The 26,417-nt window shown below is 49.4% G+C and overlaps 3 protein-coding genes and 1 long non-coding RNA gene across 11 annotated transcripts in view; 2 read left to right on the top strand and 2 right to left on the bottom strand.

Annotated features, from left to right (window-relative positions):
- SEZ6L2 (seizure related 6 homolog like 2) overlaps nucleotides 1–5,017 on the bottom strand; it is a 20,035-nt gene extending 15,018 nt beyond the window's left edge. For 5 of the 6 annotated variants that reach the window (XM_028498818.2, XM_028498817.2, XM_028498819.2 and 2 more), the window contains exons 1-5: nucleotides 3,403–5,017; nucleotides 2,351–2,482; nucleotides 1,375–1,674; nucleotides 894–1,033; nucleotides 409–610 (exon numbers count right to left, since the gene is read on the bottom strand). In XM_028498818.2, coding sequence (XP_028354619.1) covers nucleotides 409–610; nucleotides 894–1,033; nucleotides 1,375–1,674; nucleotides 2,351–2,482; nucleotides 3,403–3,481 — 853 coding nt within the window. In that variant the 5' untranslated portion in view covers nucleotides 3,482–5,017. The remainder of the gene's footprint in view (nucleotides 1–408; nucleotides 611–893; nucleotides 1,034–1,374; nucleotides 1,675–2,350; nucleotides 2,483–3,402) is intronic. The other variant, XM_007107368.4, reaches the window with a different exon arrangement.
- A 424-nt stretch (nucleotides 5,018–5,441) lies between these two features.
- On the top strand, nucleotides 5,442–8,875 carry ASPHD1 (aspartate beta-hydroxylase domain containing 1). Of its 2 annotated transcripts, XM_055090850.1 has the most exons (3): nucleotides 5,600–6,547; nucleotides 7,958–8,071; nucleotides 8,611–8,875. In XM_055090850.1, exons 1-3 carry the CDS (start codon nucleotides 5,668–5,670, stop codon nucleotides 8,718–8,720), a joined length of 1,104 nt encoding a protein of 367 aa, XP_054946825.1. In that variant the 5' UTR covers nucleotides 5,600–5,667; the 3' UTR covers nucleotides 8,721–8,875. The 2 variants fall into 2 exon arrangements, with proteins under 2 accessions (XP_007107424.1, XP_054946825.1); XM_007107362.3 differs by lacking the exon at nucleotides 8,611–8,875 and having other exon boundaries at nucleotides 5,442–6,547; nucleotides 7,256–7,983.
- A 157-nt stretch (nucleotides 8,876–9,032) lies between these two features.
- Nucleotides 9,033–22,037, bottom strand: KCTD13 (potassium channel tetramerization domain containing 13). Of its 2 annotated transcripts, none has more exons than XM_007107364.4 (6): nucleotides 21,634–22,037; nucleotides 20,041–20,210; nucleotides 12,666–12,755; nucleotides 12,524–12,576; nucleotides 11,657–11,852; nucleotides 9,033–9,811 (listed from the first exon to the last, which is right to left on the bottom strand). In XM_007107364.4, the coding sequence occupies exons 1-6, from the start codon at nucleotides 21,875–21,877 to the stop codon at nucleotides 9,575–9,577; spliced, it is 990 nt and encodes a 329-aa protein (XP_007107426.1). In that variant the 5' UTR covers nucleotides 21,878–22,037; the 3' UTR covers nucleotides 9,033–9,574. The 2 variants fall into 2 exon arrangements, with proteins under 2 accessions (XP_007107426.1, XP_007107427.1); XM_007107365.4 differs by lacking the exon at nucleotides 9,033–9,811 and adding an exon at nucleotides 9,843–11,220.
- A 113-nt stretch (nucleotides 22,038–22,150) lies between these two features.
- On the top strand, nucleotides 22,151–25,238 carry LOC114487589 (uncharacterized). Its single transcript, XR_003682733.2, has 3 exons — nucleotides 22,151–22,483; nucleotides 23,663–23,838; nucleotides 24,894–25,238. It is a non-coding gene; the product is annotated as an uncharacterized lncRNA (long non-coding RNA).
- Nucleotides 25,239–26,417: the final 1,179 nt, after the last annotated feature.

Raw genomic sequence — 26,417 nt, 5'->3', positions numbered from 1 at the left:
AGGCCACAACAGGGGGAGGCCCGCATACCACAAAAAAAAAAAAAAAAAAAAAAAAAAAAAAATCATCCTGATTATTTGTCCATCTCCCTACCTAGATTCTGAGTTCCCTTTACATCTGGCTTGTTTATTCCTCTCCCCAAGGATAACACAGGGCAGGTATGAAGTGGGCACTCAATAAACATTTGCTGAGTGAATGGATGAATTGTCACTTGGATGTGTGCACACCCAGGCACAGGTCTGTGAGTGCGTGAGATAAGTGTGTATAGGTCTCCTCCGAGGATTCTGCCCCCCACGGTCCTAGTCAGGAGGAAAAGGCCCCAACATTACCCTGTGCTTAGAAGCCTCCTGAAGATGTTCCCTGTGCCCAGTGTGGCCCCTGCCCTCCCACCAGCACTCCGAACTCCTCACCCTGATAGTGGATCCTGAAGCCACCACCCCTTGGGACCCGTGGGCTCTGGAAGTGCAGGAGCAGCCTGTTGGTTGGACTCCGAAGGACCTGTCCTTCTCCCAGCATGGAGGAATTAGCCAGGAGTCGGGGGGCCAGTCCTGGGGACCCCCCACCAGCCAGCACCAGGAGTTCCTCCTCCCGAGACAGGTTCAGCGTCTGCACCTAAAGAAGCCAGACCCAGACCCGCCAGGGAAGTCAGCCGGGGTGTGTGACCCCCTAAGCTCCCCCGCCCCTTGCCTTCCTTTTCCCTGTATGTTGCAGACCAAGAACCACGGTAACGTTGGCCAAGTTGTAGAACTTTAGGAGAGTCTGTGAGATCCTCAGAAAATAGGTCCATCTGAGTCAGAAAACAAGTTCTCTGGCTCCTAGGCCAAACCCGTGCACACCCCTGGGCCTGGAGGGAAGGGCTGGGAGGTTTCACAATCATATGCTTAAGTCCAGTTACCTGGATCTCGATGCCGTAGCCAGGGTAGACATGGATGCTGTACGTGCAGTCCAGGAGCCCCAAGGTGCGGCTGGCCGCGCTCCCTAAATCTGGAGACTCCACATGCCCTTCACCTTCGGAGATGTTGTTATTACACAGAACTAAAGAGATATAAGTGCTGGGGTTGAGAGAATCTCTGTGTTCTTGCCCTCCCAGCCAAGTAACCCTGGGGGTCCTCATCTGTCTTCTCCCCAGCACCCCTCACCATCTTTATCCAATGCTCACTCTCCCATCTGTGCCCAGAACTCCCTTCCTCAACTGTCATAAGAGATAAAACACATAGAACAGTGCTGGCACATAGTAAGGGTGTATCAACGCTAGCCTTTATTATAATTAAGCAGAAGCCCCTCTCCCATCTAGACCCCTTCTTCCACACGTTCCCGGCAGCCTCTCCCCCATCCACACCTTCCTCTTCTCCCACATCCCCTTCCAATCGCCTCACCTGGGCTGGTCACCGTCGTGGTGACAGTTGTCGTGGTGATGATGGTGGTCGTGGTCTCCTCCTCTCCTCCCTCAGGCCCGAGAGGCGGGCCTGGGGAGGCGGGACCGGGAAGGGGCGGGGCCGTAGTTCCTGGGGGCGGGGTCAGCAGCTCCGGCGCGGTGGGGCCTGCCCCCCTGCCCTCCTTAGGGGTTACGGCTGTTGTCAGAGGCCCTGTGCCTGGCTCAGTGGCCCGTGGCAGGGACGGTGCTGCAAGAGTCTGGCCGGCTGGAGGGGTGGCTAGTGTGGGGTCTGGATCAGATCCTGGGACAGTGCGAGGGAAGTCGGGGAACAGGAGGAGCACATTGATGGGCCTTGGTTGGGGAGCAGGGCTGAGAGAAACTGCGAGTTCCCCACTGAACCCAAAAGACCTCCCCCACGAGGCGCAGGCCCCCCACCTCTCCCTTCCCCACCCAAACTCCCCCCCCTCCTCCCAAGGCTTCCACAGCCTGCCCCCCACCCCCTTCTTTTCTTCTCTCTGTCCAGGCCCTTCCACTCTGACAGTCTCTTTGAGCTTCTCTCTCTGTCTCCCCATTCAGATCTGGCTCCCTCTCCTGGTCACCCCTTTCTCTTTCCTCTTTTTCTTTTGCACTCTCTAGAACTCTTGGTCTGTGTTTAGTATTCTTATCCCTCTCTGATTTTATGATTCTAGATCTACTAATCTCTGCATTTCTCTCTCTTTCTCTGTCTCTTTTCCACTCTATCTCTGATTCTGGTTCTCTGAGTTTCCATCTGTCTTTCTTTCTGTCTGTTTTTCTGTGTTGTTTCTTGATCATTCTACCTCAATTTCTCTGGCTCTCTGACTGTCTATGTCCAGTTTTGACTCTCTCGAACCATCTCTCTCTGTCTCTCTGAATTTCACTGGCCTGGCTCCCCATCTCCCTGAATTAATGTCCCTCCCTCTGCCTCTATGTTGCTCCTGCCACTCTGGGGGCCTCACCCGGCAGGTAGCCCATTTCTGGGCCTCTCCTCAGCAGGGCCCCATGGAGCAGCTCCGCCAAGGCCTCAGAGGCTACGGTGGGGGTCTCATTTCCAGGCTCCGGCAGTGCCTCCTCCTCCTTCAGGGGCAGACCTGGGAGATGAAGTTGTGCGAGCTCTTCCACTGCCCCACACTCCTTCCTTCTCCAGAAAGATCTTTTCCAGAGCTCTTATTCTCTCCTCAGTCAGCTGGGCCAGCGGGAGCTCAGAGGGTCCCAGAGTGGGCTGAGAGCCAAGATTGGAGGAGGGGCTCCCAGCTGCCCATCACACTCCTACCCCTTCCTCTCTCCCTTTTCCCCCAGGCTGTGTAGGCCTTCGGTGAGCACCTCGGACAGAGCCATCAGGGCAGAGAAGAGGCAGGGCGCTACCTTCATTTTCCCTTCAGTGATGCTGTCCCCGCAACCCCGGGGCTCTGCGGAGGGTCTGGCAGCACCTCCCAGCCCTTGCTTCTGCAGTGTCCAGCTTTCTCTCTGGGTTTCTGTCTCTGCAGTGTGGTCCTCCCTCCCTCCCTCCCTCCCTCCCTCTCTTTCTCTGCAGTCTCTGCCCCCTTCCCTGGAGTCTCACTGGGGGGTCAGAGTTGGGGTTTGAATATCTGGCCTCCGAGTACTGCCTCTGTTCAACTGTCTTTGTCCATACGTCCAAGAATATTTGTGTGTGCTGCGCCTGGCATGTCTCCCGGCACCTCCATCTCCCACCCAGGTACCCGGCCTGCTTCTGCCGCCTCCGCAGACATCCCCCCACCCCGCCCCGCCACAACGTCCCCAGTCCTTCTTCCTGGATTTAACCCCTGAGACGCTGCTAAAAGCTCCCCTCATTAATTTCCCCAACTCCTCAATATATGGGGTTAGGGGCTCCAGGGGCAAGCTGGAAAGCCCTGGCTTGCCCCTTCTCCGTCAGCTGTGCCCCTCCCCTCCCCCAGGATATCAGAAGGCGCAGGATGTTCGGAGAAAGGGAGGTATAGGACCCCGCTGGGGGCCTTCCCGGGGGCCCACCCCCACGCACCCAAGTCCTTACCCTGAATCCAGGGACAGCTCAGCAGAATTAGGAACAGCAGCTGGGGAGGCGGTGGATGCTGGGCCCTGGGAGTCCCCATGGCGACTCACACCAGTTTCTCTCCTCTGCGCCTCTCCTAAATAATCTAGCTGTCACCTTTCCTCTGTCTTCTTTTATCTTTCCTATTAATTTTTTTTTTCCTACTGGCAGTTAGCAAGGGAGACAATGTCTCTGCCTTTGGGATGGAGGGGCAGATCTGGGCTGGGGGTCGCCTGGGGCCCACCAGTCTCCTCTGTCCTCTGCTCTCCGGTCTGCGGGAGAGGGGGCGCGGCTCCGGCTGCAGCGGGTGGGGCCAAGAAGGGCGAAGGAGCTGGGTCGCCTGGGTTACCCTCTGGCTCAGGCACCTGGGTCCGCCAGGCTGGCTGGATTCTAAGCTGGGGGAGTGGGTCGAGGCAAAACAGCTTCCGGGGACCTAGGGTGGGGTCGAGGATAGGGAGGGTCCCTACTGTGCTCTAGTGGGGCTTGGCGGGGAGAGGAGGGGGTTGCAGAACCTGGAGAGCCGAGGCTCGGGCACTGGAGCTGCGGGAGGGAGAGCTGAGAAAGGTGTCGAGCCCACGTCAGATCCTGGGGACGGGCGAAGGGAGGGGCTTGGGATTTATTTGGGGGCTGTGGGGGGAGGGAGGAGGAGGAAGTGCAGATGGAGGAAGGAGGGACCACATGAGCCAGGGTCGTAATCCTCACTCCCACGGCCCCTAGGGGAAGCGGAGGCAACTCTGGTCCCAGCAGTAATTATGCCCCCTCCCCCAACCATTCCAACACATTTGGAAACTGAATGTTCTCTTCCCAGGGTGTTGAGGGGCAGCATAGCTGGGTTTGCGCTTGCTCAGCGCCCCCAATATGCCCCCGGCCCTCTTCCAGACCCTTTCAGAGAAGCTCATGCGGAATGCGCTACCTCCTCCTCCAGAAGAATGACAAGTTCCTACGTTTGTGAGAAGTCTAAGGGGTGACAGGCCAGGATCTGGGGAGGGGAGATTCCCTCCTCTTACGTACACCACGACCCGAGCCAGCTGCCTGGCGGCTTCAACTTTGATTTTTTTTCTCCTGGCCTCATCTCGCAAGACCTCTGGAGAGCCCTTTTCAGCACCACCAGAAAGGACAGCTCTTCTCGGCCCCGCCTGAGATGGCCCGGCCCGCGGCGCTGCACGCGATTGGCTGAAGCCGCCTTCATTATCAATCGGGCTCCCGCCGGGGGTTGGCTCTTGTGACGGCGAAGGGGGAGGTGGAGTCACAGGCCAACTGGTCGAAGGATCGGCTGACCCGCGGACAGGCCGCAGCGTCCCTGTCCGCAGACTGCGAGCGCCGGTCTTGTCCATCAGTTCTCGCGCTCGCCCCGCCCCTCACTTGCCACGCCCCTATCAGGCCCCGCCCTTTTTTTCGCATTGCGGGGCGCTGGAGGTTGGCGCTGTGCCCCCTGAGCCCCACGTGGCGCCCCGTCGGGGCCGGGGGAGGCAAATCCGGAGACGACACCCCCAACCCGGCTGAGTTGCGGTGGCCACTGGGCGAGGGCGGGGGTAGCTAAGCTGAGAGGACTGTGGGGAGGGTGACGTCAGGGTGAGTGGGGGCCAAGGAAGGGGCGACTGGGGGGGGGGGGAGAGAGAGAGAGAGAACCCGTGGGTCGGGTCGAGTGAGAGGAGCGACGGGGGGAGGGGGGAGAGAGAGAGAGAGAACCCGTGGGTCGGGTCGAGTGAGAAGCGAGGGCAGGAAGGAGAGAGGGGGAGGAAGGAGAGAGAAGTCGCCGCAGAGGACTGCTGGTTGCGGTTCCCAGGGCTGCGGGTCCAGGTGGGGTGGCAACTGCTGTCCGGGGAAGCTAGAAGGAAAGGCAGAGCGGGGAGGGAAAGAGAGAGCGAAAAGAGGGGCGGGGGTGGGGGCGGGGGTGGAGGGAGGAGAGAAGAAAGGAGACGGGGAGACAGAGGGTGGGGAAAGGAGAGACTGACGGGAGAGGCAGGGAACTGGAGAGAGAGGAAACTGCCCTAAGGAGAAAGAAGAGGAGGAAAGAGGCGAGAGGCAGGAAACTGGAGAGAGAGGAAACTGCCCTAAGGAGAAAGAAGAGGAGGAAAGAGGCGAAAGAGGAGGAGAGACTTGGAAGGAGAAAGAAGTAGAGGAGAGAGGAGAGAGAGGCAGAAGGAGAGGAGGGAAAGGAGAGTTAGAGGTACATGAAGGAAGCGAGAAAGCAGGAGGTACAAGGTGGAGAGAGGACCTCAGAAGGAGAGAGAACCAAGAGTAGGAATGTGGAAGGGAAACAGCGCAGGGTGTAACCAGGGAGCAGCCATGGAAGGAACCGGTGGAGAACTGGGGGGACAAGGAAACTGGGGTCTCGAAGATGCCCCAGGCCTCTTGGCCAGGGCCTCCCTGCCCATCATGCCTGCATGGCCATTGCCTCTGGCCTCATCTGCCCTTACCCTGCTCCTTGGAGCTCTCACTTCCCTCTTCCTCTGGTACTGCTACCGCCTGGGCTCCCAAGATATGCAGGCCCTAGGGGCTGGGAGTCGGGCTGGGGCTGTCAGTGGTAGGCCTGGAGGGTGCTCTGAGGCTGGCAGACCAAGCCCACGGAGCTCTGGGGAGTCTGTGGAAGGACCTAGGACAGAAGGCCTAGTGAGCCGTCGCCTTCGGGCCTACGCCAGGCGCTACTCTTGGGCAGGGATGGGTAGGGTGAGGCGGGCGGCTCAGGGTGGCCCAGGCCCTCGGGGAGGGCCAGGGGTCCTGGGCATTCAGCGCCCAGGCCTGCTTTTCCTGCCAGACCTGCCCTCAGCCCCGTTCGTGCCACGGGACGCCCAGCGGCATGATGTGGAGCTCCTGGAGAGCAGCTTCCCTGCCATTTTGAGGGACTTTGGGGCTGTGAGCTGGGACTTCTCAAGGACTACCCCTCTGCCTCGGGGCTGGTCCCCACCACTGGCCCCTGGGTGCTACCAGCTCCTGCTATACCAAGCAGGCCGGTGCCAACCCAGCAACTGCCGCCGGTGCCCGGGGGCCTATCGGGCACTGAGGGGGCTGCGAAGCTTTATGAGTGCCAACACCTTCGGCAATGCTGGCTTTTCCGTCCTCCTGCCCGGGGCCCGGCTCGAGGGCCGCTGTGGGCCCACCAATGCCCGAGTCAGATGCCACCTGGGTAAGTGGATGCTGCTTACAGACAGCTTCCTCGCCGCCACGATTCCCCCTCCAGACTCTCTTCTCTGCCATCATAGCTTTCTACACTGTGACTCTGATCATGCCTTTCTTCTCGGAAATCTTCCTTGACTCCCTGTTGCCCACAGCAGCATTTCCTGAGCTTCAATGATCTGCAAACCATCTTCATAAGCTTTTCCATAGTCATTTACCACCTGTACTGTTTCTTCATATTGACTCCCCCCAATGTTTTGTTTTACTTATTTAAAAGGAATCTTTATAGAAAAATGATAATCAGTATTACTTGGCCTAAATAGGAATTATTCATAAAAATAAGTTTAAACTTAAAAAAAGAAAGCTTTAAAAATTCTAGCGAAGTAACCTAGTCTGAGGCTGAAGCCTACACTCTCCTCCTTTAAAAAGGAGCAATGTTGGGAATTGCCTGGCGGTCCAGTGGTTAGAACTCTGTGCTTTCACTGCTGAGGGCCTGGGTTCGATCCTTGGTCGGGGAACTAAGATCCCACAAGCCGCAGGGCGTGGCCCCAAAGAAAAAATAAACATAAAAAGGGCAATGTTAGGGGGGACGTTAAAGTTATGGTAGCACCAAACTGAGATTTTCTTTTCAATGTTTTAGAGATTGAAAGAAAATGGGGAGAAAAAAAGACTTGTTTTCTGATTGTTGTTTAATGCCATGACTTTGTTTTGCCTACAGTCATCTCCTGTGCTACCAGTTGAATGTGTTCTACACTTCAAAGCACGCTGGCTTTGAAGAGATCTGGAGCAAGGCCAGATCTTTTCTCCTTATCTCCTACCTGTTCCCTTCTTCCCCTTCCCTCCCACCATGCCCTAAATCATGAATGCCTTCTGGCTGATCCTGGCAGATGCCACACACATGCTCTTAACCTCTTAACCTAGAATGTCTTTCCCCCTTATCACCTCCCGGAAAACTCCTACTTAGCCTTCACGACTCACACTTTCAAATGCCACACCTCCTCTGGAATGTCTTCCCCTTCCCCATCATTTAAGCTGGCTCCTCAGTTTTCTGCACCCCAGTGTGTGGTCCTTGGCAGGATGGAGCCATGTTTTATGCCTTTTGGGGAGAGAGGGCCTAACACACAGTAGGTTCTTGAGTTAAACTGTCAGAAGCCCAAGAGGAGATGCTGCTTCCTTTAGGAAGCTTTCCCTCTTCTCTGAAACAGAACAGATTGTGCTTTGCACTGCATTTTCTGTACCCTAGCATTTCTTTCATCCAGTACTGTATTGTAATTTTACGTGGGTCACCTTCCAGAGAACGAGGAGGGACCACCATAGAACCTGGCATTTAAGACTCTCAGATCTGCTTTTTGACTGAATGGAGTGGGCCCCTTCGATGGAGGCAGGAATGTTGGAGGGAGGCCCGGATCTCTTTCTACAGGTCTGAAGATCCCCCCTGGCTGTGAGCTGGTGGTCGGGGGTGAGCCCCAGTGCTGGGCTGAGGGACATTGTCTACTGGTGGACGACTCCTTCCTGCATACAGTGGCTCATAATGGTAATGGGGCTCCCATTCTGCTAGGAGGCATGAGTGACTAAAGAGTGAAGGGGAATAGACTAGAGGCTGCAGAATCGGGCCCAACTGGCTTCCTGTCCTACACCACCATTTTCTAATTGCATGACCTTGAACAAGTCACATGATTTCTCCAATCACCCGTGAAATAGGGCAACCGCCTTCTTTTACCAAGTGACTGCAAGGATTAAATAAGTTAATGTAAGTGCACAGCAAAGTGGTTCATAGCACAAGACCCTGGGCCTGGACCACCTGGGTTCCTGTCCTACCTCTGGCATTAGCAGTGTGACCTTGGGCAAGTTATTTAACCTCTTTGTGCCTCAGTTACTTTGCATAAAATGAGAATACTTACGGTACTACCTCACAGTTTGTTTTGATGATTAAGAGCTAATACACATAAAGGATTAGAACACTGTCTGGCACTTCTTTACAAAGTGTTTGCATTTATGAGTATTTGGTGAGTGCTCTGGCATGTAAGTACTTAATGTCAGCTGCTCTGCTGTCTCCATCCCCACGTGCCCTAGGCTCTCCTGAAGATGGGCCTCGAGTGGTCTTCATCGTGGACCTTTGGCATCCCAATGTGGCTGGGGCCGAACGCCAGGCCCTCGACTTTGTCTTCGCACCAGACCCTTGAAGGAAGGTGTTCCCTTCAGACATCTGGGCTGGAGAGATGCTGCGCTCGGGGATGGCCTGAGTGGTAGCCAGGACCACCTCTCCATTGCAGGGGGTGGGGTGGGGCTGAGGGTGGGAACTGGCCAGTGAACACCGAAATATAGATTTTTAAATCCTCTCCTAACTCCTGACTACTTTCTTCCCAGCCACCAGCCCAGGGAAAGGCTGGGGGCAGGGGTCTGTGTCTTCTCCCATCCAACTAGCCAGGTACCTCCCTAACAAGCCATATACCTGGCCCTCTCCCTGGGAGCCAGCACCAGACCCTCAACTCAACTTTATTCCAATAATTTAATAGAAAATTATAATAATAAATAATATGAAAAAAAATCGAGAAGATGCTGACCTGGTGCAAGCCTAGGCCCACCTAGGACAAAGTTAAGGAGGTAGGGAGGATGGTGGGGAAGCAGGAGGGAGGCAAACTGCCCTGCACAATGGTGAGGAGGCGGCTCAGAATGTGGTGGGTGTTATCAAGGGCTGGCTTGACACTTTGGTGTGTACAGTGTACTAAAAAAAGACAAAGGGAATTCTAAATCCTTCTAAACCAGCTGGTAAGGGAAGAGGGCAGGACAAGGATGGGGAGGAGGGAACCAATGTAGGCCTTCTGAAGGCCTCTGAGGGGAGGGGCTGGAATGTACTGTGTGGTTAGCAATGAGGTGGGAATGGATGGAAAAGGGCCAAAGTGAACTGTAGCATGCAATGAAGGGATGGAAGAAGGACCCACGACTTGGCCAGCAAAGCCGGGGCAAAGGTCTGGGAAGGGGAGGAAGAGAGAGAGGGACTGGGTCCCAGCGGCCAGAGGAAGACTCGGGGCAAAGCTCAGTCCTTGAAGACAATCTGTTGGCCGTGAGGACGCTCGTCGTGGGTGATGTGGCGCCGGACATGGATTCTGCGGACACGGTGCTCTCGGTTCTCCTCGTCCTCCCCTCGGCCTGCCCCACCACCTCCAGCTGCACCCCCTGTGGCCTCCAGGAGGGCTGGGTCTGGGCCTCGGGGAGTCTCGTAGATCAGGATGTTCAGGGTCTCCTCAAAGATCCGGGCCTCTGGGAATTCCACCTGCAAAAGGCCAGCAACCCCCAGCTCCCTCCCTCTGGCTCAACTACTACGCAGCCACCCCCTCCCCCAGGCTGCTCCTGCACTGTCTGTCGACTCCTATAGCCTCTGCAGCCTCCTAGCCTCTGCAGTCACAGGTTCCTTTAGCTGGGACTGTCCTCTTTGCAACTTCTTTGCTCAGCTAAGTCACACTTCTACTTCAAGGTCCAGCTCTGAAGTCAGGCATAGAGTTATTTGTTTTCTGTCCTTTGTTGCCATGTCTCTTGGTATATCTTTTCATTTGACAAATATTTCCTGAGTGACTGCACTGTACCAGGTGTTGTTCTGGGCATTGGGAATATAGCAGTGAACAAAACAGGCAAAGTTCCTGTCCGCAGGAAGTTTACATTCTAGGGTGAGGACCCAGACATACATTTAATAAGATATAAAGTGTCAGATGACTATAAATGTTACGGAAAAATTATAGCAGGAAAAGGATGTGGGGGTGGCCACCGCCAGGAATATTACAACTTTAAAGAGGGAGTTCAGAGAAGGCCTCACTGAGGTGACATCCGACCAACAGCCAAAGGAAAGGAGGGAAGGAACCAGATGGAGAACTAGAGAAAGATCAGTCTGGGAATGGAACAGCTCTGGGGTCAGGAATTCGCTTAGTGTATTTGAAGATCAGCGCAAGGCCGAAGCAACAAGGCAGAGTGAAGGAGAGTAGTAAGGGATGAAGAGGTGGTTATGGGTTCCCCTTGTGTGGCTTGGAGGGATATAAACAACAAAACTTTAACAAGCTGCATCCTCATTACTGGTTTGTCTTCCTGTCTTCCCAATTACAGAGGAAGCTACTTGGAAACTGGATTATTCATTCATTCATGCATTCAATAAATGTTTCCTAGCTTCTGTGGCGTGGCGTGATAAAGGCCTGGCTAGTGCTACAGAGATAGGGGAAAAAAAAAGAAATTCAGCTCTACTCTCAAGAAGCTAACTCCTTGCTGCTGAAGTAAACACTCCTACTCCCCCATCCCCAGCAGACTACAATCAACATTGTGTTTAGCTGACAGGGGGGTATGACCAACTTTGTCTGGGGTTGTTGGGTTGAAAGTTCATGAGTGGTGTCCCAAAGAAAGTGATGCTTGGCTTATGTCTTAAAGATTAAGCACAAGTCCATTAGGCAGACAGGAATGAGGAAAAATAATTCCAAGAAGAGGGAATAGTGTGTGCAAAGGTAGGGGGGTGTGAAATAGCACTGGGTGCTTAGAGACTTTCAAGATCTCCAGTGTATCTGAGGCACATCCTTCATGTCAAGGTCAGAAGGGACCAGGCTGATAAGATCTTCAGGGGCCAGACGTCATGACAGTGGGCTGTACTTTACTCAGCATCTTATTCACCTTGATTTCAAGCCTCTTGCAGTGCTCAGGAAGTATCTGCTGATGATTGCCACGTTAATGACTCAGGGCCTACAATCTCAGTGTGTTCTAAGCACCTGAAGTTTTAAGAACCTACTCTGGGTCATGGATCCTTCTGAAATTCTAATGACAACTATGGTCCTTCTATATAGAAAAATGCATACCCACTCCCCAAACTGCACACTCTTTCAAGATAGCCTTGAAACCCAACTGGCCTAGATTAAGAATCCCACTCTAATCCAACACCCTCCTTTCACAGGTAGAGGAGCAGAGACCCACAGAAGTCAGATGACTTGCCCAAGGTTACAGAACTAAGACCCCAGAACTTAGAACTCCAGCTCTTCGTCCCGGTGACGGATTTCCCCTGCCTGATCTTCTGAGCTGCCTTTGTCCAGGGTGCTCGTCCTGCCCACCACCACAGCCCTCCCTGACCAGGCCCTGAACCCCTTCTGACCTTGGTCTGCTTCTTCTCCGTGGCATAGACAATGGAGGTGCAGCACACCTCAGCGATTTTGCGGCCCTGCCCGTAGAAAGACCAGCAGCAGATCTCATCCCCCAGAACATCCTTGAGGAAAAGCAGCCGCCCATGGAAGCGCAGGGCCAGTTTGTCAAACAGCTCGATGTTCTTAAGTAGGTTGTCGTCTGAAGTGCTGAGGACCAGGGGGCCAAGAGGCTCAGCACAACTGGCTTCCTCCCTCTGTTCCCCCAAGCTTAGGGGCCCAGATATCTAGCACCCTAGTCCTACCTAGGAGTTTGGTGCCCAGAATGGAGCTTCCTCCACCCCTGGGGCCAGGCTAAGGAGGCCTCAGAATGGAAGCAGCATTTGCTCAGCAAATCCCAGCACAGCAGAGTGGCTACCCCATGCAGGTTCTGGATCCAAGCTACCTCACCTGGCATCCTAGCTCCACCACTTTTTAACTGAGTGACACTAAGCAAGTTACTTCACCCCTCGGTGCCTCAGTTGCCTCATCTGTAAAATGGAGATCACAATACCTACTTCAAACAATTGTGAGGATTATATGAGTAAATATATGTAAAGCACTTAGAGCCATGCCTCTTATAAGAAATGCTAGTAATTATCATCTAATCCTCACCTGGAGCCGTTTACCGATGATAAAACTGAAGCTCAGAAGTGAAAATGACCTGTCCAAAGTACCCAGTGGGTAAGTGGCAGAGCTAGAATTTGCATCCAGGCAGGATTCTTTTCGCCCCCCAGCCCCCCGCCCCCATGCGGCCGTAATCCTCCCCTTGGGCCAGGAGCAGAGCTGTGCTTGAGCCCAGAATTCCACCCAGTGCACCTCCCCGCCCCTGAGTGGGTCACCTGGTGTAGGAGTACTTGTTGTTACTGCGGTTGTGCAGGAGCTTCACCACGGGCTGTTGGGGGAGAAAGGATGGAGAAGGGTGGGGGTCAGGCTGCCGGGATAGGCCCCCAGCCTCCACCCTACAGGGCTCAGGGGCCTCACCTTGGAGGTGCTGGCCAGGAGCTGCTGCTCCTCCCGGGGAGATGTCACCGTGGGGATGAGGCACAGCGGGGACAGGTTCTCCCTTTTTTGCTGGAGAAGAAGGGGAAGGTGATTAACAGCACAACCAGAGGTCACTCATTCCCCAACCTAAAAGCCTTCAAAAACTGCTTGTTGCCTTTGGGAAAAAAATCCAGACTCCTTAGTAGTCCACACAAGACTCTGCAGGATGCGAACTCTCTGATCTCGTCTCTACCACTCTCCCCTGCCCGCTGGACCTCAGCCCCACCTGTTCCTTCGCGCATCCAGCTTGTGCCCACCAGGCCCTTTGCAGCTGCCACTGCCGGCAACAGCCTGCACTCGGTTGCATGGCTGGCCCCTTCATGCCATTCAGATCTCAACTCAAACAGTGCCCCTAGGAGGGTGCTGGTCCTCCACCCTAAGCTCCCTGGCTAAGCAGCCTCCTCTACTTCTTCCTTTTCACACTATCAGTTCACTTTCTTCATGACACTCAGTTCCTCACATTTTCTCATTTTTTGGTATATTTGCTCATGGTCTCTTCCTAGACAATAAGTACCAATTTACAGTAGATGCTCAATAAATATCTAGTGAACGAATGAACTGGGCTAGGTGGAAGGTTGGAAGGAGAATCAGAACCAGACACATAGGTTTCTTTCCTCTTCTCTGCTTTCTAGACTCTTCATGCCAAAACCCCTCTCACCTCTCCCAACCTAAAAACTAGATGTGCAATTCTAATACAAATTCCAGAAGATTTTTTTTTTGAGAAACTCCTAAGACTTTTTCTAAAATTAATTTGGAAGAATAAGTCTACTATTACTTAGGTCAATTTTTAAAAAGAGTCAAGCAAGAGAAGAGATTGACCCTCCCAGATATTAAAATATCTTAGAAAGCCATAATAATGAAAACAATGTAGTTCTGGTGCAGAAACAAACAAAGACAATGAAACACAATAGAGGACTTGGAAACAGACTGGTGTATATAAGAGAACTGATATTTATAGAGAGAACATCACAAAGCAGTGGGGCAAGTGTTTATTAGTTATCGCTGTATAACAAACTGTCCCCAAACTGAACAGCTTAAACCAACAACAAATACTTATTACCCATTTCTGTGGGTCAGAATGGATATTCAGGAATTCAGGAGTGGCTCAGCTGAATGTTTTTGGCATGGGGTCTCTCACAAGGTTATAGTCAAGTCAGCTGGGGCTGCAGTAATCTGAAGGCATGTCTGGGTTTGGAAGATTTGTTTCTGAGAAAGCTTATTCAAATGGCTGGCAAGTTCAGGCTGGCTATTGGCAGGAAATATCTGATCCCTGTCATTTAGACCTCTCCGTTGGGTTGCTTGAGTGTCCTCACAATATGGCAGCTGGCTTCTCCAGAGCAAATAATCCAAGAGAGAGCAAGGTGGAGGCCTCACTGTCTTTTATGACCTAGTTTTGTTAGCCCTATTCAGTGTGGGAGGGAACAACACACGGCAATGAGTACTAGGGAACAAGAATCATTGGGGACTGCCTTGGAGGCTGGCTCCACAGTCCACCTTCTGGCTCCCACTGATTCAAATCCCTCCCATACACAAAACACACTCACCCCCTCCCAAGATCCCCCAAAGTCCCATCCTATTATAGCACTGAAGTACAGAATCTGGTCATCTAAATCAGGTCCAGGTGGGGACAATGCTCCTTGCGAGGTGTTCCTTAACTATAGCTCCTTAGGTACATTTTCTCTGGATCTGAAGACCTGTGAACTAAAGAGACTAGTTATCTCTTCCACACACTCCACATGCAACATGTGCAACAGGCATTAGGATAAACACTCTTGTTCAAAAGGTGAGGAGGGGAGCAGGAGGCACAGAGAAGTCACTGCTTCACAGAAATTCTGTAATCCAGTTGGACAAATATTGGGAGCTCTCTGATGTCTACTCCTGTCCAGGAATGATTCTCTATGGCTCTTGGCTCTGACCTGAGTCATCCTTCCATTTCCATGAAAGACAGTCCGTGTTTGCAGCTCCATAGTTTCCTTAGCCTGCTTTCTGCCTGTAGAACTTCGAGGGTCCAAAGGCTTCTTCTCCTCTTGTACTGTCTCTGTCCCTTCCAGTCTAAGCTGGCAGTGTTTCTGCCAATATAATTCTCTTAAAAACTTAATGGGTGTCTTGTGAATCCTGGGGTTCAGTTCATTAGACAAAAGCCTCACCCACACATCTTTGTGAGATAAGCTCTTCTCTACTTTGGGCTTATGCTGAGACTGCTGCCTGACAATAGCCTTAAGCTTCTTAGAAGTGCTATTATTTGACTGAATGGTTCTCTGAGGCATCTTCTTGGATATTTCTGAGGTCTTAAAGGATTTTACAATCACATCCTCAGCTTCATCTTTAGACCATGTTTTACTGAGAATGCCCTGTGTTTGATCTTTGCCTGGAAGCCATTTGCTAACTTTAACATCAGTTGTTATCTGAAAGACTGGGAATTTTCAAGACCCCAAAATTCCTGGCTCCTTTTTGTTCAATTCTTTTTCTTTTAGCTTACCCTCTCCTCTTCTGTTTCACTATAAGCAACAAGAAACCTGTGGCACTTCAACATTCTATCTGGAAATTTCTTTAGCTAGATCAGCCAGATCATTAGTATGTTTTCTACTTTCTACATTACTGTAGTTGACAGTGTTGCTACTTCTGCCACTATATAACAAGGATCCCCTTTCCACCACTTTCCAGTAAACATGTTCCACACTGCAGCCTCCTCAAAGGTCATCAGACTTCTATGAATACTCTTTAAAGCTCTTTAGGCTTTTACTAACACTGTTCTCAAGTCCCTCCAGCTTCTGCCCTCTTCCCAGTTCTAAAGCCGCTCCCACATTTTAGGTTTTTGTTATGGCAGAACCCCACTCCAGATACCAAAATCTGTTATCCGTTACTGGGTAACAAATTAGTACAAACTTAGCAGCTTAAAACAGCAATAAACATTTATTATCTCACACAGTTTCTGTGGGTTGGGAGCTTGAGACTGGCTTAGTTAGGTGGTCCTGGCCGAGGGTCCCTCATGAAGTTGGAGTCCAAATGTTGACCAGGGCTGTAGTTATCTGAAGACTTGATTGGGCCTAGAGGATCCAATTCTGGGATAGTTCACCAATTTGGCTGGAAGTCTGTGCTGGCCGTTGGCAGGAGGCTTCAGTTCCTCACCAAGTGGACCTCTCCCTTAGGGCTGCTTGAATATGCTCACATGGCAGCTGGCTTCCCCAGAGTGAGTGATCCAAGAGAGGCAGAAACTGCTATGGGTCTTTTATGACCTAGCTTTAGAAGTCACACACTATCATCTCTGCAATCTCCTACTGGTTACATAGGTCAGCCCTATTCAGTGTGGCAGGGGACTAAGCAAGAGCCTGAATAAGCAAGAGGCAAGAATTGCCGGTGGCCATCTTGGATGCTGGCTACCACAGACTGTGTAGTAGATGGCATTGAGAAAACAAGCTCACTCCACAGAGGACAAAAAAAAGTTGAATCCCTTCATAATTTGCATTTACAACAGTGAATTCCATATACAAAAGGTAAAACTATAAAGCTAATAAAAAATGTAGAATAAACTTCTTAAACAAGATCCTAAGAGGATACACCATTAGGAAAAAAAAAAAAAGGAATTTGACTATATTAAAATCAAGAATCTCTCCAGTTGACAATGAAAAGCACGACTTTATAAATAATTTCACGTAATAATGTTGAAGGAATTATAATTATTCTACAACCCTAATGAAATTATTGATTCAGGTGAGAATTATAAATAGATGTGTGGTTGATAGGTAACTGCCATTCATAAAGTGCCTCAGTTACTTTATAGTTGGCAACAAGGAAATGTAACTACAATGGAGGGATCAAACCATCATCATCTGAATCTAGGGGCCAATACTGAGCATCACTAATGATGGGTCATATTAACAATATTGTAGGTCTCGATATAACACAGTATGATATATGTAACATTACTTAACATGTTTTCCAACCAAAATATTTAATATCAAGCTTTTAAATCTACCATCTAATTTAGAGAAAACTCAGGATAGGGTAGGGTAACAAACCACATCAGGCGAATTTGGAAAGTAGGTCACTGTGAAGGACAACTGATGGTCAGTATTATGAGAAAGTCAGTATTTTGAGAAAAAAGGGACTGCTTGGGTTGGAAAAAGAACATAATAACCAGATGTAATGCAAGGATCTAGATTGGGTCCTGGTTTAGATGAACCATCTATAAAAGACATTTCTGGAACAAACGGAGAAATTTGTATGTGCCCCTGATGTTACATAAAATTTCACTGACATGGAAAGATGGCAATTATTAACAAACAAAAAAAAAGCATACTACAAAACAGCACATACAGCATAATCATATTTTGGCAAACACACACACAGGAAAAGACGTGGAAGGATATTTGGTGCTTTTATTTTTTTGATGATCTGTGTTTTCTAAATTTCTACAATACTTACAGACTGCTTTAAAAATAATAAAGTTATCTATAATAAAAAAAATAATTTCTATTCAACAACAGATGCCACAGACAGGTGACATTCTAAGAGAAATTATTGGCAACATCTAAAACTGACTAGAAATTATTATCTAAAACAGACTTTCTCAACTGGGCTTCCTCACTGAATATCAAAACCCAGCAAATAATTTGAGTAACTATTTTCTCAACTCTTCTGAGAATGTCAGGTAAATAGTACCATTCTAGATGCACAGGAGAAGTTAATTTTTTATGTAAAATACATGCCTTAGAGTAATAGGGCTTAATTCTCCCTAGGAACTAAGCTAAAATATGTAAGAATCTCCTGCAAAACAACAAGAAAAACATAGGAAACTCAGTAGAAAATTTGGTAAAGAATATGAATTGGCAATTCACTGAAGGGGAAACCAAAAAGGCTAGTAAGTATGTGAAAAGATGCTCAATCTAATTAGTAATCAGAAGCATGCAAATTAAAATGAAATCACTCTATACCAATCAGATTGGCAAAATTAGAATGCAGGGTGATGCCTTGAGTTGCTGAGGATATGCAGAAACAGGATTCCTTATGCACTGCTCATCAAGAGTACAAGGTGCTACAGCCATTTGGGAGAGTAATCTGATGATACTTGCTGAAATTCGTTTGCATGTGTCCTGCGGCCCAGCAATTCCACTCCCAGCTACAGTCATGAGAAACACTGACCCAGGACCCACAAGGGCACACGTACAAAGATGCTCATGGTGGCATCGTTTGTGGGGGCAGGAAGCGGGAGGCAATCTAGGTTTCCAACCTCAGGGGAATGTATAAATAAAATATGGTTGAATGCACACCATAGATTCCTGTGCAGCGGTCAGAAGCAAAGAACTGAATGTACATACAGCAGCATGAATAGAACTTGGAAAAAGTGTTGAATTAAGAAACAGAACACACGATCCGTAGGTCAATGACATTTATGGAAATTTAAAATACATATGTATACAAAACAATGTTTTAGTTTTTTAAGGGTACAAACATAATCCAAGGAAATGTATTAAAACATTAGAACTGGAGGGGTACCTACGGGCAAAAGGGAAGTGGGCAGGGGACTGGGAATGAAGGAAAAAATAAAAAGAGAAAAGATCTGCATAGACTAATGATGTTTAAGTGCCACACACTGAGAAGTATGGTGAACTCAATTCTCTGTACCAGAATCTTAAAAACAACGGGATTTCCCTGGTGGTCTACTTGTTAAGATTCCCAGCTTCCACTGCAGGGGGCACGGGTTCGATCCCTGGTTGGGGAACTAAGATCCCGCATGGTACGCGGGGCGGCCAAAAAGAAAGAAAGAAAGAAACAAACAAAAAACTCCAAACCCAAAACCTCCAAACAAACAAGCATATTCTAGCTGAGTGGAGTGGGGAATGAGAATGGTCTCGGGGAAGCTTGGAAAGGAGGCAGCTGAGCACAGAAGAAAAAGCACTGCACTTGGGAGTCAGGCACCTGGGGACTCTGAGCTTTGCTGCTTACCAGCTCTTTCACCTTCAATATATCCCCAGCTTCCCTCATGTCTCTTTTTATGTCAAACAGGGGTACAGGAAGGTAACAGAAGCAATCCTAACACACAGTGGATGTGAGATAACATTAGATAAACGTAAAGTTACAGAACAGGAATGCACTTCCAAAATCATCTAGTTTGATGTTTTTTAAACTGCAAGTGGTAACTCACTAATGGGTCATGAAATAAACTTAATGGGTCCCAAACGGCATTAGAAAGAAAGAAAACAGAATATCTCAGAGTGTATTTCACTAAAAGTATCATTTTATAAAACTTATTTCAGTCACATATATGCAAGTATAAAATGCATTTTTCTCTATGAGATGCAGTCAAAAAGCCTGAAAAATACGGATATTGCCCAAAGAAATTCTATACTTTTGGATTTCAAGGTCCAATAAGTATTTCCCAAGATAACAGAAAGTTGTTCATAGTTGCCACTTTTTAATATATTGAATATAAAGGGCATCAAAAAAGAAATTCTTACAATCTCCTATTAATAATGTATCATAAAAGGACACTTAACATTGTAAAAATAGAACAGAATAAAAGGCTTTATGTGAAACTCACTACACTGCACATATTTTTCTCATTTCCCTATCTTTTGGAACATGAGAATAGAATGCCAGAGGTAGGAATTGACTCACTCAAGGTCACTCAGTCAGCTGTGGTGGAGGTGACACTTAACCCATATCTCCTGGCTGTGCTTTCCAAACTCTTCTCCTCAGAATCCTAAGAGATCCCCAGAAAAGAAGCCCAGCAGTTGGGGCCCTGGAACCCCCAACCCTGTTTTATTGGGTGTGACTGCTCCTACAGTATTTCACTGCTAGAAAAAAAAAAATTATTTAAAGCCCTGGGACGGATGGAATGCTGCCTCCCAGGATAGGACCAGACCATGGAGATCATTATATTCCAATTTAAATTCAGATATATATATATATTTTTTCCCTTAGTGGGACAAGGGCATTATTTGGGATTTCTGAGCAAGGGAGAGAATAAATTGGGATTGTGTTTAAGGATCATTATTCAGGTGCTAGTGTAACAGCTGGATTGGCTGGGTAGAAACAGCAAGAAACAGAGACAGTAGTCATTTAACCACTGCAGTAGTCTTGGCATGAGGTGGTGAGGGGGGCCCTGCCTGAGACAGCAGAAATGCAGAGGACAGTACCCCCAAATTCTCTGGTGTCATGGCCAGTCAGAGCCAGGCCAGAGGCAACTCCTCCAGGCAGTGCCCCATACTTCCTTTTGTTTTTCTTTAATATCTTAATAGCTAATTGCTTGGGCAGCTCTCCCAGGGACATGAGCATAGGGGTGGGACTCAGGAGGAGGGGAAGGGACCCTCACCTGCAGTGCCAGCTGGCAGTCCTCAATCAGTCCCTGTACCAGGTAGTAGCGTGCTTCGCCCAGAAGCTCCCCCAGTTCTCTGGTACTCTCAGGCAGTGGCACGGACCCGTCCCGCAGGTAGTTGAGGATTGTACCAAAGTGGCGGCCGCTCCGGTCAATCAGCACCCAACCTGGTGCGGTGGGGAGAGGCAGGAGGAAGGATGGCTTTGCTAAAGGCTGAGGAGCTACTAAATTTTTATGAAAGGAGGATTCGAAAGCCACAAGTCTTAATGCTGATCTGTCTCAAGCCTGTGCCATAGCTAAGAAAATCCCTTTAAAACATCTCCAGTGAGTTCTCCCATAAGCCCCTTTTTAACACAGCCAGCCACAGAGAATTAATTCCCTCCCAAGTCTGTGCTACGCTGAGAAGGTTCTCACCATCAGAGAGTTCGTACAGATTACCTTATCAATAAACCTCTAACCTCTTGTGCTAATTCTGACCATCCTATTTAATTAGAATGTCCACCCCACCGTCCAGTTTACTACCATTTTAACCTTTATATTCTTCATAGAATATAAAGATATATATTCTTCCTTCTATTCTTCATAATATACTTATTGCTATCTGAAATTACATATTTTGCTTTTGTTTTAGTATGTTTACTCACTTATTCTTCCCCTGCCCCCACAAAAAAAGAAAACTCCATAAGGCTTAGCTTATCAGATTTGTGTACCAAACTATCTCCCGCACTGGCATTTTACAAATACTTACTGAATAAATACATTCTTCACCTTCAGGTATTTGAAGGCTGAGCTCTACCTCCCCAATTTTTACTTTCCTGCTCTCACAACCCTCGTTAACCCCTTCTGAATCCACTCCACCTCCACCCCACCCCCCAATCCTGCCACCAAACTTTAAGGTTCCACTTGGGCATATGGGGCCCAGACCTGAATGCAACACTTCGGGAAGGTAAGGGGCTCGCCTGCCAAAGAGAACTGTCCACTTTCCGCTCTGGCGTCCCTGGCAAACCCAAAGCTGCCTTCTCCTTCTACAGTCTGTATTTACAGACGGAGTCCTAGAGTGTACAGGAACCTGCGTTAGAGGAACGGAGACCGACAAGATCCTCCAACTCTCAGGGATGACTGTTGGCAGCGCTGAGGTAGAGAGGGGAACAAAAGGCTGGGCAGGTGGAAGAAACTGATGAGGGGTACCTGGAAGGATGTTGTTGGCAGCTGGGCTGGTTCCCAAGTCTTTTGAGCTGAGGCGTGAAGGGTGGGAGAGTCAGTGGGAAGCGGTCATGAAAATTGGGAGCTGACATGTTGAATCACTTACCACAGCGCCCGGCAGAGTAGTTGGAGGGGCGGGGGGATGGTGCGGGGGGGGGGTGTCCATGAATGTTGGTTACTACTGCTGGGGGTAAAGACCGGGGGAGGAGGGTGATCGTGACCGAGCCAGGCGAGATGAGACGGTTTGTGGGGGCTGGAGGGGGTGAGAATGAACTGATGGGACGGTGGCAGAGAACGGGCATGAGGAGACTGGGCCAGGAAAGACCACGGGAAAGGGAGACGTGGATCTGGAGGACGCAGGACAGTAAGCAAGGGCGGCTCGCGTACCTCCGGCGTCAGTGAGCACCTCCGCGCGGCCGCTGAACATGGCCTTGAGCATGGTGTCCTGTCCCGTGAGGGTGCGCAGCGTTGTGTAGTGCAGCGAGCCGCCCACGTTCAGCTTCACGTACTTGCTGTTCGTGGTCAGTGGCTTGAGACCGTAGGCGGCAGAGCCAGGCTCGAGACCTGAGGGCTTAGGGACTTCCAGGGACGGGGCCTCGGCCGCCTCCGGGCCCGAGGCCTCGGCCGACATGCCTGGTGGTGGCGGCGGGCAACGATCCTAGGTTCTCTCTGCGACCCCGGCCGCTCCCCAAAGACCCCGGTCCTGAGCCCTCGGGCCGAACCTCTAGCCCGCACGCCTCTACACCCCCGCTACTCAAAGACACTGGCCCTCAAAGCCATCGCGCCTGCACCGCCCGGAAGCCGGGCGAGCAGCTGCGCAGGCGCGTCAAGCTCCCGCCCCCGACCTCTCGGGGCCGGAAGTGCGGAGCATGCGTAGTGGCCTTGGGCCGGTGGAGGGGTTGAGCGCCGGCTGCCGCGGGGCAGGGCGCCGCGGGAAGTGCGGTCGAGTCTCCAGTCCTGGAGCCCCGATGTAGGAGGCGCTTGGCCACCAGCGTGTTATGGAAAGCGGTGTCCCCGCCGCGTGTCTCTGCTCTCAGAGCGCTTCGTGGGCGTAAAGGGAAAACTGGCCCAGAGAAGCAGGGGATTGGGCACAGTTTCCCGCCTCCCATCCCCGCACATTTGACAGACTGAGGGGAGCTGCGAACGAAGCACCAAGGGACGCTCTTAAAGGAGGCTAGAGGGGTGTGGCCTCGCAGAGGAGATGGCGGTAGTGCTAGGGCATGCAGGGTGTGAGCAGGTAAGGTCGTCATGGAAGGCTTCCCTGAGGAGGTGATACTGAGCTGAAGCTCAGAAGAAGCGGCCCCGTGGAGGTGTGAGGGCGGAGAGTTACTGGCAGAGCCAAGGGCAAATACAAAGACCCTCAGGCCGGAACACACTTGGCATATTTGAGAAGCAGAAAGAAGGTCAGGGGTGGCTGGATCAGCTGAGCAAAGGCCTTAGAATCCCAGCCGATGTCGTGAGACACCCAACCCCTAAAGAAAGGAGAAGTAAGCTGGGAACACGTTGTTGATAAAGTGTGGTGAGAAGTGTTTTTATCCGATCCCATCCACATTCAGTTGAGAGGCTGATACCTCAGAGATTTAACAATCGACCTGAATGTCTAGCAGATGGATCCTCTGGAGGGAAAACTAAACACAAAGTTGTAGTTGCCGCCTTGCCATCAGTTCACTGGGTGATCAGGCAAGTCACTTCTCTCTGGGCTTGCTTGGTTCCTTTTCTGCTAGTGAGGGGTGCAAATTTAAATGCCAGACAAGGTAGGAGTGTAAATGAGTGGGGCAGACCAGTTACAAGGTACTGGGGAGTCATGAGTCCTGTGGTGACCTGAAGAGCCCATGTTTTACCAAAAGGATTGCCAATTCTGATTTTTCAAATGTAGCTGGTGAAAAAGAGAAAAGCATCTCATGACAACTGGGAGCTAGTTTGCACTCTTCCTTCAGAAGCCTCAGTGTTGCTAGTAGGGGGCCTGGCACTATTAGCTAGGCTGTGGTGTTGCCTTGTTGAGCATAAACAATTTTACAGAACACAACATCAGACAAAACCAGTCACTGATGGATTGAGAGAAAGACCATTCCATAATCATGCCTGAACACGAAAACGAGAACATTGTCCAGATCACAAAAATGACCAAACACAACCCTCTCCACAGTTTGAGTGACTGCTGCTTCTTTACCAACTACAGCTTTAGCACTGATCCATTCCTCCTAACTTCTAGATAAGAATTATTAAGATAACCAGAAAGAATTATCCCCACTTCCTGACAGCATCCAACCTAGAGCAAATCTCCCCTTTGTCAAACCCTCCTAGAAAATCATCTAACACAAGCCCCAATCCTGTAATAAGTCCTTTTAAATATGCACTTGCTGAGATGCCCAGAATGGGTTCCCCATGATGTGCCATCTCCCTCATTCTACTACAGGTGTGTTCCTGGTAGTCTTTGGCTGGAGGGCATTATCAGAAATGGAGGATCCACAGGGATTCAGCTGAAGCCCTCACTACCTTGGACTGGAACCCTTGACTCTAGTAATAATGTGCACATCTGAGACCCCTCGTGTCTCTAACTATTTGAGGTGCCATCCTGCCCATGGCTGGGAGGTAAGTTCTTGCTGAATTGAGCTCTGATGTTTCGTTGAGACCCTTGAGTGTTGAGATTATTTTGTTTATTTTGCTTGGAGTAAGGTCCTCTTCCATTTTTTTGGTTATCCAATTAGATTTTTATTTTTCCTTGGGGAATTTGTTTTCTGGCTTTCTATATCTATCTGCTCCCATGGATCCCCCCGTCTAGTGTTCTGAATGTTGTTTGTCTATAAGAGGAAAAGTCTATAGGGAAAGGATGGGTATGCAGCCCTGGATGTCTGAGGGCAACATGAACCTGTTATTTATTGCTCAGTCTCTGGTGGCTGAACACCACTTATCCCTCTAAGAAGTTGGGGATGCCAGCCGCTCAGGGGTCATGTAACTAGTTAGCATGCTGGAGTGTCATTTGTTATCAGAATTAACCAGAAAAATCACTCCATCAACCAAGGCCCAATAAGTCTGTCCTACAGCCAGCCCTGGAGACTATGGAATTCAGAAGATATCCTCAAACCAGTGTCCTTTGAATAAACTTTGCCTCAGGTTGCCATTCCAAACCTTTATAAGGACTTCTTCCTCAGTTTTGTCTGTGTCCCTGAGAACTCCTTTTTTTCATTTCTTCTGCCCAGAATCAGGTTATTTTCTCTGGCTTCTGATCAGTGATGACTGGTCTTTGGCCAAGTTCTAGAGATACAAGGTTGCACAGCACTGGCCTTATGAACTCTTGTCTCAACTAAAACTGGGCCAAATACCTGATTCCTTCATGTTTTCTCACAATTACACTAACTCGTACCCTTATCTTTCTAACTGACCCAATTTCACTAGGGACAATTTAGAATTGCAGTGGCCATTTTGGGGAACTTGGGACAAGAACAAGATTCTTTATTTGAGAGTTACCTAGAAGAAAAATATAAGAAACCCTCATGAGGAGATGGTCTTGGTTGTCAAAAAGAGAGATTATTTTGTTTAACATAGGTGATATTTCATTTCCGTACTTTGGAGATTAATAAATACTGATTTTTAAATTATATAGCTCTTTGAAATTGTCAAGTGCCTAAGATATTTTTAAAAATTAGGTGGGGGCTTCCCTGGTGGCGCAGCGGTTAAGAATCCGCCTGCCAATGCAGGGGACATGGGTTCGATCTCTGGCCCGGGAAGATCCCACATGCCACAGAGCAACTAAGCCTGTGCGCCACAACTACTGAGCCTGTGCGCCACAACTACTGAGCCTGCGTGCCAAGAGCCCGTGCTCCACAGTGAGAAGCCACCGCAGTGAGAAGCCCGCGCACCGCAACAAAGAGTAGCCCCCGCTCACCGCAACTAGAGAAAGCCTGCGCACAGCAACGAAGACCCAATGCAGCCAAAAATAAATAAATTAAATAAATAAATAAATTTTTTTTAAAAAGATTTAAAAAATAAAATAAAATTAGGTGGAATATCACTCTTTGTGTGTGTTTATGTATATGTCAAAATCTGGAGGGGTTTTGCATTTAAACTGTTTTATCTTTACTTGCAGAGGGAAAATGGATTAGCTTTTTAGAGTGATAGTTTCATATTTGTCTGTAGTAGCTCCCTCTCACTTTTTTTGCTGTCCATTTTCCTCTCTTGGAAAAGTTTAAAGATTAACTTATCAAAAAAATATTTCACTGAATGTGCGCAATCCAGTTAAATACAGTTGGCCCTCGAACAATATGGGTTTGAACTCCACAGGTCCGCTTATACGTGAATTTTTTTCAGTAAATATATTGGAAAAAATTTGGGGGGGGATTTGTAACAATTTGAGAAAATGTGTAGCCTAAAAATATCAAAAAAAATTAAGAGAAAGGTATATCATGAATGCATAAATTATAAACAGATATTAGTGTATTTTATCATTTACTATCATAAAATATACCAAATCTATTATAAAAAGGGAAAATTTGGGACTTCCCTGGTTGTGCAGTGGTTAAGAATCCGCCTGCCAATGCAAGGGACAAGGGTTCGATCCTTGGTCTGGGAAGATCCCACATGCTGCAGAGCAACTAAGCACCTGTGCCACAACTACTGAGCCTGCGCTCTAGAGCCCGCGAGCCACAACTACGGAAGCCCGCGTGCCCTAGAACCTGCACGCTGCAACTACTGAAGCCCGCATGCCACAACTACTGAGCCTGCATGCTGCAACTACTGAAGCCCGCACACAAGAGGAGAGCCCGTGCTCCACAACAAGAGAAGCCACCGCAATGAGAAGCCCGTGCACCGCAACAAAGAGTAGCTCCTGCTCGCCACAACTAGAGAAAGCCTGTGCACAGCAACGAAGACCCAACGTAGCCAAAAATATATATATATATAAAGAAAAAGCAAAAATTTATCAAAACTCACACACACAAACATTTACAGACTATACATGGCACTATCGATTACACTAGGTTACCAAAAGGCAGTCATATTGCTGCTTCATTATCAATGCATGAATCGTTTTATCTGTAAATAAATATAAATTTCTTTTTCACACTATCTTTTGTTTTGTTTTTTTTTTTTGGCTGCGTCGTGCGGCATGCAGGATCTTAGTTTCCTGACCAGGGATCGAACCCATGCCCCTGGCGGTGGAAGCACGGAGCCCT

Source organism: Physeter macrocephalus, chromosome 14, assembly GCF_002837175.3.
Source record: "Physeter macrocephalus isolate SW-GA chromosome 14, ASM283717v5, whole genome shotgun sequence".
NCBI lineage: Eukaryota > Metazoa > Chordata > Mammalia > Artiodactyla > Physeteridae > Physeter > Physeter macrocephalus.
The sequence above is the reverse complement of the archived record's forward strand: the minus strand, read 5'-3'. Positions and strand labels throughout refer to the sequence as shown.